Here is an 11,700-nt window from a genome sequence, read left to right as displayed (position 1 = left end):
GATGGCTCTGCTATAGTTTCAGAGGAAATGAAACTATAAAAAAAATACACCAGGTATCACAATGAGATCATTTACCTGAAACAAGGAAATCTTAGTGGCTTAAGCAGTATGTTTAAGAGGTTGAAGATAGGGCCAGGCGCAGTGGCTCACGCCTGTAATCCCAGCACTTTGGAAGGCCGAGGCGGGCGGATCACGAGGTCAGGAGACTGAGACCATCCTGGCTAACACAGTGAAACCCCGTCTCTACTAAAAATACAAAAAATTAGCCGAACGTCATGGTGGGCGCCTGTAGTCCCGCTACTCGGAAGGCTGAGGCAGGAGAATGGCGTGAACCCGAGAGGCGGAGCTGGCAGTGAGCTGAGATCGCGCCACTGCTCTCTAGCCTGGGCGACAGAGCGACTCCGTCTCAAAAAAAAAAAAGAGGTTGAAGATAGAAATGGAAGACAGAAGTACAAACACATGTGCACACCTACAAGTTTTTGTATATATAGAGGGCAAGCAAGGGAGGTGTCAGAGCAATGGCAAGAATACAAGAAACAGCAAAGATACACCTACTTAAAATGTCATTCACATAAATCTTTCCAGGATTCTTGTATTGGAATATAGTCTTTTATTTTACCACTCAACGATTAAGCCATTCAACTACACAACACAGATAAAACAGAAGTTATAACATATAAACCAGTACCTGCCCACACTTATAGCAGTGAAGGGAATAAAAACCAAGGTTGCACTGTAATTCCATTTGATTCTAAAAATCAAGTCTATTTGACATTGGTTTGAAGCAACAGAACCTTTATAGCAGATTCCCCTTTTTAAAGAAAAACCCAAGGAGAGATGATCAAGCACAAATGATCACTTCATGCATTTTATTGATAGTCTATATTTTAAATCTGCAGTATGACATCTTACATAGGGAAAAAAGCTTCTTCCTAAAAGATAACTATTAATAATCAAACCAGCTTTAATATGATTGACCTTTCAAGGTCTTGTTTTGCATTAAACAAGTTAACTTTTAGCAGGTGTAAAGCACTGTACAAAAGAAAACTGTGTACATTCTCAAAATTTAATACAGGGCTTCCCAACCAGGAGTCTGCTGGATAGATATTGGAGAAGGGTGTTATGTTCAGGTTTAAATTGAAAGAAAATGAGAAACCAGATAAAGCAAACCAACCAAATTAACTGCACTTTGTGCTCCTCTCTGCTTTTTTGAGTCTCTCCCGAAGGTCAGGAAGCCCTGGTGTAACAATCACTTTAGTCTTTACAGAACATACATCTATGTGCTTTGTGTCCAAAGACATAAAGGCAGCCTTTGTTACTGTTCCCCCTCCAAATCCCTTCAGGTTCTTATAAGCTTCAGAAAGCTTTCCAAGATTGCTGCCCTGTTCTTTGTATGAATCCAAGTAAACAACTATACCAAAGCAGCTCTTCCTGGGAGAAGATAAAACAGGCACAGATACATCAATAAGCCAACTGCGTACCTACTCAACTTGATACCTGATCACATGGCCCTACATCCTTAAAAGCAGCACCAGGGACAAACGGAGCTATCAAGAGGTAAAATCCAAACACTGGACAGTTAAAACACATACAAACTAGTTAAAAGAACATTAGTAATGGGGCACTAAATAGAGTTAAGGCTGGACAGCTGGTTCACCCATATCTTGGTATTGAAATAATTCTGCATGATGAAGAACTTATAGAGGAACCTTGAAATCAAGAGGCACCATGGTATGACAGGGTTCACTTTCACTGCATGTCTTTTAAGATATCTACTACTCAGCCCAACTGACCATAAAGCAGCTTGTGGAACTTTAATAAACAAATCCTAATAAAAATAAATATCTCACTAATTTTTAGAGTGTTGGAGGGTATGCCTGGTTCCTTCAGATTTGATCAAGACATGAGAATTATTAAACCAATACAAACTGTTCTGTGATTATCACTTGACAGTTCTAACACTGTTAAACAGTTCAATTCCATGCTGTAGCCTTTAAGATACAAACTGGGGTTACTTAAATGAGATCACTCACTTGTTAGAGGAGTATCAGATAAATTTTAGAACTGTTCCAGTTAAGGAAAATAATTCTTAATTTCATAATCCTAAAAATTTTTGCAGGGCAGGTACCTAACTCACAGCTGTTTTAGTTGATTAAAAAATCTGATTTAAAAATAAGTGAGGCTGGGCGCAGGGGCTCATGCCTATAATCCCAGCACTTTGGGAAAATGAGGCAGGCGAATTGCCTGAGCCCAGGAGTTCAAGAACAGCCTGGACAAGATGGCGAGACCCCATCTCCACAAAAAATTAGCCAGGCGATGTGGTGCATGCCTGTAGTCCCAGCTACTTGGAAGGCTGAGGTGGGAGAATCACCTGAGCCCAGGAAGTCAAGGCTGCAGTGAGCCGTGACCATGCCACTGCACTCCAGGCTGGGTGACAGAGCAAGACCCTGTCTCAAAAAGTAAAAAATAAAATAAAATAAAAATAAATAAGTGACATACTAGTTCCTCTGATCTTTTACTTTTTTCCAAATGAAGTATGCTGTCAATTTACATTTTTCATGTTTTTTCAAAAGCACACAATTTACTAGTTAATTCAATGAATTACAATACTGTTATTGAATATAAACATACTGAAGAATTAAAGGGAAAAAAAAACACACCTGACACTTTAACATGTGCCTTAACAATCTTGCATACTAAGGTACAGAATACTTCAGAAAGTAACAATCAGCATAGTCTTATAAGACTAGGAGAATAAAAGTGCCCTGCAAACATGGCTTCTATGTACTTAATATGATAAAACATGTGACAGGGAAGCCTGTAAGGTAAAACTTAAAAAAAAAAATCAAATAAGGCAGATTATAAATTTTTTTGTTCGCAAAAGAACAAAGGAGAAAAGGGGAAGAATAAAAACATTCTCCATCTTTAAAAGAAAAAATATTAACCACAAGGTGCCACTATATTTTAGCAAGCTGTAAAAATGGCCTTTTAAGAGGAATTTTGCAATCTTTACCTCCCTATCATATGGGTATTTTGGGAACTGACTGAAAGTCATGGCTGATGCTTGACCCATTTCATGTCATGGACGCTCAGGAAGCAGGTAGTTAAATACAAAGCATATTATGTGACAACCCTCCATAAATATAATTTGAGACACTGACACTAGGAGAGGATACTTGGCACAGAAAAGACATGTTATTCCAGGGGAGGGGGACACATTACTTGAGGCAACACTTACAGCCAACCAGTTTCCTATCTTAAGGTTTGGATGAATTCCAATAATCATTTTAAAAAACTGTGTGTGTGTACACACACATATTTTATTTCCTGGTGAAGGTTTTCTTATGAACTGTATAATTACCTACATTCCAACACTAATGTGAACACTTTTCTCAATCCCCACCTCCATTAACACCACTGAGGTATAACTTACATATTCTTTTTAGAGCAATATTCCAAATTAACAAGGTGGCTTATCTTCTATAGTGCTGATAGAAAGTCTGCAAACTTTTAACTTACCTTGCTCAACTTTGTTTCTAATAGTACTAATAAACCTCAACTTTGGCCGCACATGGTGGCTTATGCCTGTAATCCCAGCATTTTGGGAGACTGAGGCAGGCAGATCACTTCAGGTCAGGAGTTCAAGACCAGCCTGGCCAATATGGTGAAATCCCCATCTCTACTAAAAATACAAAAACTAGCCAGGTGTGGTGGCACGCACCTGTAATCCCAGCTACTTGGGAGGCTGAGGCAGGAGAATTGCTTGAACCCAGGAGTTGGAGGTTGCAGTGAACCGAGATCGCTCCATTGCACTTCATCCTGGGTGACCAAGTGAGACTCTGTCTCAGAAAACAAAACAAAACAAAAAAACCTCAACTTTGTCAGCTGCTCAGTTAAAACACTTCAAACATTTCAGACTAGTAAGTGAATTTTTAAAAACATCTGAAATATTCAAGAAAATTTGGGTTTTGGTACTTTTCCCTATGCTTTGAACAATGTGAACTCCCAACATTGTTTATCCTTGTTCCTCTTACTGCATGAAGTTCAAACTAGGTCTTAAAGACAACATTTCTGTACTTAAGAAAAAGTGCAAAGACAGAAAATGAAATATAAGGTGTTCTGCAAGAAATGTTCCCTCGAGAATGGTGACTGGATGTTGGTGGGGGGAAAATGATTTTTGTTCTCCACCGTAATCTGACACCTACGAATGACCTTGTCTTCAATGTCCACAACACCAGTAAGCATGTAATAATCATGGACATCGGAAGATTAAAAAATTAAGTAGCAAATTCCACTAAAATACTTGTATTCATTCTATACAATCGAATGGAAATCCGTGAGTGCTATTGAAAAAGGTGTTCACATGCACATGTCCAATGTGTGCATTCCACTGAAGGCTACAAGCTTAAAATTCTATTTCCAGTGTTTATGAATAGCTTCAATATCTACATTCATAGCCAGCATTCTGCTTGAGTTACCTCTTACTTTAATACTTCACAAATGAGTTGTACATCTTGGGAGGTTAGGAAGGTATCTGTTGTCAATAACTTTCTCTTATGCTTAGAATGTGCTGCAATTGTTTTTAAACTATTTAAAATGAACGCCCCTATAATAATGAAACACTTTATGCCAAGAAGAAAACTGATTTGTTTTTAGCCAATCAAGACTACCCTGCAGATCTGAAAACTGTAGATTACATCCTTAGGAAAGGAGAAAAGGAGGCTCACAAATATAAAGGAATCCTGACTTTACACGGACACATTTTTAAAAAGATAAAATGTATTACATAAGCGCCATAAACAGTGAAATCTGCTTATAAAAAAAATAAGTGAAGCTTTGTTTGGACATTATTTCCTTGCAAGAGCAGTACATATCCTTAGTAAACAACTACCATATTTACAAGTTAATTTCCTTGATACTTAGGTAGGATTGAAAGCCAGAAGAAATCATGAAAGAGTGAGCTTTGAAATAATCTTTACAGCTAAGTTGATAACAGTGAAGGTAGCCAGACAATTCCTAAAGCAGACTTGTTTATTTTGTAGAGTATCTGACTATGTCTGGGTAGCTAGCTTGCTTTGATAAAGGCCAGGGACAAGTTCAATCCCTATTTTGGCCTGTTAAAGCTTTTCCCAGAAGAATAAATACCTGCTCCATAGTCATTCTAATCCTAACCCCAGCTAGTCTCAAAAAAGAAACTAGGCAAGAGGACTGGGGTTATCATGAAGTTACTCCTACTACTAAGAAACCAACATAAAGTGCATGTCCATAGATAGTGAGTCAGCAGTCTCATTTTCATATATGGGCAGCACAATTAAAACTTGAATTTCAAATAACCCAACATGACTCACTTTCAACAAAGGATAAAAATCCCTTAATCTTCAACTGGTCTTTAAATTCGAGATGTTAGGTCTGTGTTAAGAGAGAGTAATGAAATATTATCAAGTGTGCAATGGTACCTTAAATGACAAATCTCAAAAATAACACAAATTCAAGACTTTCCTATTAACACACACATGTGTACCAACTGCATTTCATATGCTACAAGTGGTTTTATAGTCTCTTTCCTCCATCTTTTCATTTTTGAGGAGCAGACTTGTAAAAACATCAATTTAACTTGTGCTAGGTGGTAGTGGTTTGTTTTTCTTAAACCAGAACTCTGCCAAATTTGCTGATCTTCTGCTTCGTCTACTCAGGTAGAATACCAGGTCAAGCTGCTGCTGCAGCTGCTCTCACCATATGAAACCAGTTTGTGTCTGCATTATTACTGTCTTCAGGAAAACTTTTAAATCCTCCAGAGCCGTTTTCTTTATTCCTTCCATCTTTCACTTCCTGCCTAAATCCAAGTTAAATTATACGATTTCCACTGGTCTTCAACACAGTTTGATTCTGCACTGTCCTTTCCTTTGCATGTCACAGTAGCTGTTCACATACATTAAATATTATAGATATGTTCTGCTCTTGACATCTACACACTTACAAAAGCAGCTTTGTACTTTGTTTGGTGTGTTTGTTACTATGTTGGCTCACAAAAAGCAGTTTTCTCAGTTCTAAGCATGGTACTTTACAATTTTTAATGCATTCATACAACAGTGCATTGGAAAAGTACTGAGCCTCTACAAAATAGCTTTACATTTTTAAACAAATGAATGTGATTTTTTTTTCACTTACACAAGCATAGGCTTTTTAATATTTCCACAAGATAAATATCTCAATTAAACTATAAGCTCACTCTACAGTGTGCCACAGTGATGGGCTTAGGAGACAGTTGTACACTTAGAAGATCCTAACCTTAGTGTTATTTACACTGACATGTCCAGTATCACCAAGTCTGAAAGGTGAACAAACAATATTCAGAATGTGGCTGAATTTGTGTCAACTAATAACTGGGAATGGTATAGCTTTAATCACTTATGAAACACATACTGTAACTTAGTCTAAACTGGTAATTTCCTTCGCTCCTCTCTCTTATGGCGTGGGAAAATTTAAAGATCAACATGAAACAGGAGCCATTGCTAAGGCAGATCTTTTAAGATAACAAAGGAAAAATTAACGAGTGTATATGATAAATTAACAGTAACAGTGATGCTACCAATTTAACTGGTACCGAAATCAGATTTTTAGGTCCTAAAACGTGGCTTTTAAAATACTTCCTTTTATTCTGGAACAAAGACTGGAGAAAGGACAATGATTCCTTCAGAAAGCAATGACTCAATTCAGGTTGTTACTTTACATTTAAGTACCACTCAAAAAGTGGACATAAAAGCAAGTGATTCCTGTTTGCCCATCACTATATCAGCTACATAGCTGAGAGTTCAGATCTTAATTACACAACACTTTCTCTGTTCCCAGAAGCTAAGACTGCTCTGCGACAAATAGGACAGGTAGAATTCTCAGATAACCAGCGATCGATGCAATGGACATGGTACTCATGGGAACAAGGTAGTTTACGAAGTTTGTTGCCTTCTGTATATTCTGTAATGCAAACACTACAGGTTTTTAATGCATCATTTTCACCAAAACTTCTCATTGCCAAGTTGTCAATCTGTTCTTTGGTGAGTCCTCTAGGCTGGTCATCATCATCCTCATTTAAGAGGAAAAACTGAGCCAGGCTAAGGAAGGGCAAAGAGCCACTTTCATCAAATGTGACTGGGGCCCTATGTCGACCCTCTCGCCTGGCACCTGATGAGCCTGATGATGAGCTTCCTTCATTACTGCCTTCAAATAAATCTGAGCTAGCTTCTGAACTTTCACCACCGGAACTGGAACTAGGACTGGAACTGGAACTCGAACTGGAACTCGAACTGGAACTCGAACTGGAGCTCGAACTGGAACCAGAACTACTACCACCACCAGAACCCCCTCTTCCACTCCGTGACTCTGCCCTTTCCATATTTCGATTGGGGACTGAGCCAGTAGGCTCTGAGTCGCTATCACTGTACATAAAATAGCTTAACTCACCAAAACCTGTCATTATCTGCCTTAACATGGTCTGAATTGCAACAGATGTAGTCTCACTTAAACCAGTATTTAAGATTCTACGAATGGGAATTCTGATGGTACTGACATAGGTTCTCACACCTGCCCGCTCAGAACGTGAAAACGTACGCCTAAAACCTCCTCGTTCACTTTCATAGGTGACAGTGTTGTTTGGCGTCTGAGACCTAGACCGAGTTCTGCTGGCTATGCTATCTCTCTGCCGATATTCTCCAGGACGAACTCTTCTTACTTGAAGATCAAGGACTATGGTTGGAGGTCTCTGTCCTGATCCTGTAGATTCACCATTGGCAGCTGTGTCCGAAGAACCTGCTCCTTGAGAGGCATTTCTTGTTCCAGAAGCTGCAAAAAGACCTCTACTTAGCAACTCAGGCCCAGATATTTGCTGTCTCAATGTCACATGGTGCCGGGTTCTAGAACTTCCCTCCGTCTCATTTACCAAAGGATGTTCAAAAGTCTGAGATGAGATACTATGATGAGATCTTCGTGGAATTTCACTCATTGGATGCAGAGGTGACCTACTTCTCTCAGCTCTTGCTCTGGTTCTCCGATGGTCTGGGCTCCTGCTTCTTGCCCTCCTCTGACCTCTGGTAGGTGGGACCTCTGTTAACGCTTCAGTTGAATTTCGTTCTGATCTAGATGGCCTTGCAGATGTTGATTCAGATCGTGGGTTTTCCACTTGCCTTTGGCTGTTGTTTTCCACATTTTCTCCACTAGAACGTCTTGCAGATGGCTCATTTTCATTCTCTGAATTTTGGCTCCCATTATTACGATTAACATTTATCTCTAAACTGAATCTGAAATCACCACTGTTTGGATTAGTCCGGCTCACCGCTCTCCAAGATTGGTTTCCTCTTTGTCCACTTCTTGTTGTATTTCCAGTTTGTCTGACAGAGTTTAGCCAGTCTATTATAGAGTCACCATTAGACACATCATCTGAAGAGTCTCCTCCTGTTCAAAACAAAGGAGGGGGAGAGGGAGAAAAAGAGGAACTACTAAAATGAGGACAATCATATAATAAGTGCTCTAAAACGCTGCATTAAAGAATTTAAAGATTCGGAACACATTTCATAATTACAGATTTTTACAAACTACACTGCATAAACTTATAAGGCAAGAAAATTCTAATTCCATTTGAAAAGAGCAATCTATATTAGAGAAATTTAGAGAATTATTTGATTTTTAAAGGGAATCTAGAGGAAGTCTGTTTCCAGTATTTTATCATATAAAGGCCAAGCATACCATGGTGGGATGGCCAGAAGACATTTTTTCAGTCCTCTGCTAAAACACTAATGTAATCAGACTACGTAAGGAGACAGTGTTTAACGAATAGTCACATTTAGTTCAAGCTACATTTCTGTCAAATTTTTATTAGTCTACATACTGTGCCTTCGATAACATTTGAGGTTGTTTTAAAATACAGGACTACTTATTGTAGCCATAAGAAAAATACAAACAAGATTTATAGGTTTAAAAGCATTTGCATATTTTTTAAAGTTACCAAGGTTTTCAATGGACATGAAATTAAAGATCAGATCAAATAAGTAGTCTGAACCTTGCATAGCACATACCAGTGTATGCTCAAGAACCAAATTATTATCGTAGCCTCTCAGGTTACACAGTCAAAATCCCTACTCGACACTGGGAGGGAAACACCAGACCTGAGATTAGAGCAAGATTTCTCAACAGTGGTACTTCTTGACATTTTAAGCCAGTTAATTCTGTGTCATGGGGGCTGTGTTGTGCATTATGGCATGTCAGGATGTTTGGCAGCATTCCTGCCCTCTATACAAATGTCTCCAGACGTTGCTAATGTCCCACATGGGACAAAATTATATCTCATTAGGAGCCACTGGGTTTAGACATTTCTTTTTGCTGGTGAAGAAGCCGCATGTTTATAAAGAAGGAATTAAGTAGGAATAAATTTCAATGGAGGTGAAAAACAAACAAAATCACATTTAAATAGGCCATTTCTCACTGTGTTCCAATTAACATAAACATCCCAAAGGTGAGATAGAAAAAAAATGCTGATATTCTCACTAAGTATAAGAAAATGTCAGTTTTCTTTTTATGAGCAGTTACTTAGCACCAAATTAATTTGTGCCAAATTTGGATAATCTTTGGCTGACATTTACTATTACAAAGCTCCTATCATTCTATCATCTATCCACCTCCCCACCAAAACCAAAATATACCTCTATTTTCATCTGAGTTTTGCGGTGGTGGGCCTTCTTTAATTTGCTGTAGTCTTCTCAGCAACTCTTCCTCAGTACTTTCACCTGAAATTTAACACCATAGGGCAAAAATGACATTAGGGGTATGACAATCAAATACTTTATCAGTGACTCATAGTAATCTGACACAAGATGATTAGAAAAAAATCATATTTTTAAAAGTTAAGAGAAAACGTAAAAAAAAAAAAAAAAAAAAGAGAGAAAAAAGAAAACCAGTGGTTCCCAACTCTCTGAGAGAAAAACCAAGGAGTAGGTAGGACCCGGGAAAAATTCACTTCTTTGGAAACATATTACAAGCAATTTACAAAGTTCTTTTGCATATAAGATCTAACTTTTAAAAATTGCAACTCTAGGCCAGGCATGGTGGCTCACGCCTGTACTCCCAGCACTTTGGGAGGCCGAGGCAAGTGGATCACCAGAGGTCAGGAGTTCATGACCAGACTGGCCAACATGGCAAAACCCCATCTCTACTAAAAATACAAAAATTAGGCAGGCGTGGTGGTGGGCGCCTGTAATCCCAGCTACTTAGGAGACTGAGGAGCAGGGTCACTTGAACCTGGGAGGCAGAGGTTGCAGTGAGCCGGGACTGCACCACTGCACTCCAGCCTGGGCGATGGAGCAAGACTCCGCTTAAAAAAAAAAAAAAAAAAAGGCAAAGGCAATTCTAAGCTGGGCACACAGTGGTACTGCATCTGTAGTGCCAGCTTGTTAGGTTGGGAGACTCAGGCAGAAGAATCCCTTGAGTCCAGCCAGGGCAACATAATGAGACCCTGTCTTAAAAGTAAATAAGTAAGTAATTTTTAAGAATTGAAGCTTTGAGAGGAAGATATTGTTATCTGCATTTTAAAATGAAGAAACAGACTGAGTGATAGACTGGCTTGACAGAAGCCACATCAAACAGCAGGGCCAGAACTCCAACTAAGACATTCTGATTCAAGCCTGGTACTGTTGGCTCAAAACACACTCCCTCTCTTAAAAGTCATGCAAAAACCTTACCTTTTAAAATCTAAGCAATTACTCAAAGGTAAGTAGAATTAAACAGAAATGAGGAGGAAGACAGACACTGAGTTTTAACTAGGATCAAATGGGACTTCGTGGGGTAAAAGATAATCAAGCACAAACTTCTAATTGCTATGTTACCCAAGGCTAGCTCTAAAGTATTACAACTGGGACATATTCAAAAAATCAGAGATTTAACAAAATAAAATAAGTCTTTCCTAAAAACTAAGTTCCCATTAGCTATTCTACACTTGGATTTTTATCTAGTAAGTTAGATAAAGCTAACTAAGAACACTAAAAATTCATATTATAATTCATAAGTTAAAAATCTCTCTGATATAGTATAATTCCAAACATGAGTAAATACAATCAGGTAATAAATACAGCAATAAATGTCATTCCATATCCCTTATATTAAATAATATTTCATAATGGCTAAAGAAATGGATTTTTAAAACAGGTTCAGGTATTTTTTTTTAAACCAGCAATTTACATTTATAAATCCTTAAATATATGTAAGCATACCTGGGGTGCCTAGCAAATTGTTATCTCTCATAAGCCTATAATCTTCTTCACTCAGGTTATTTACAAATTGATAGAAAGCTTCTTCCCGATCCAATCGGTCCATCTGACTTCTGCGCTGTGCTGCAGACTGATCACCACTTCCTTTGTCGTTAGAATCTGAGTTTTCCATATTGATGAACAAGTGGAAAATTACCTGAAAAGAGAAAGGAGACTAATCTTGAAAATAAAAGTCACTATGCATTCTATACAACAGTTTTAATTATGTAAAAATCCAGAATGTAGGTCTAGACGTGGATTTTCAGACCTCAAATGAAATTTCCTAACAAAAACTCCTAAAAAGCACTGTTATATTAAGAGTAGGTCAACGGTTGGCAAACTACAGCCCTTGAGCCAGACAGGGTTGGCGAACTAAAGCCCTTGGGCCAAATCCAGACATACTGTGGTATTT

At 38.3% G+C, this 11,700-nt stretch overlaps 1 protein-coding gene across 1 annotated transcript; it reads right to left on the bottom strand.

Annotated features, from left to right (window-relative positions):
• Positions 1–590: 590 nt before the first annotated feature.
• RLIM (ring finger protein, LIM domain interacting) lies at positions 591–11,432 on the bottom strand. Its single transcript, XM_011970205.1, has 3 exons — positions 11,253–11,432; positions 9,690–9,773; positions 591–8,445 (listed from the first exon to the last, which is right to left on the bottom strand). The coding sequence occupies exons 1-3, from the start codon at positions 11,419–11,421 to the stop codon at positions 6,824–6,826; spliced, it is 1,875 nt and encodes a 624-aa protein (XP_011825595.1). The 5' UTR covers positions 11,422–11,432; the 3' UTR covers positions 591–6,823.
• Positions 11,433–11,700: the final 268 nt, after the last annotated feature.

This window comes from Mandrillus leucophaeus, unplaced genomic scaffold (genome assembly GCF_000951045.1).
Source record: "Mandrillus leucophaeus isolate KB7577 unplaced genomic scaffold, Mleu.le_1.0 Scaffold931, whole genome shotgun sequence".
In the NCBI taxonomy this organism is placed as follows: Eukaryota; Metazoa; Chordata; class Mammalia; order Primates; family Cercopithecidae; genus Mandrillus; species Mandrillus leucophaeus.
Note: the sequence above shows the minus strand (reverse complement) of the source record. Positions and strands in the feature narration are given on the sequence as shown.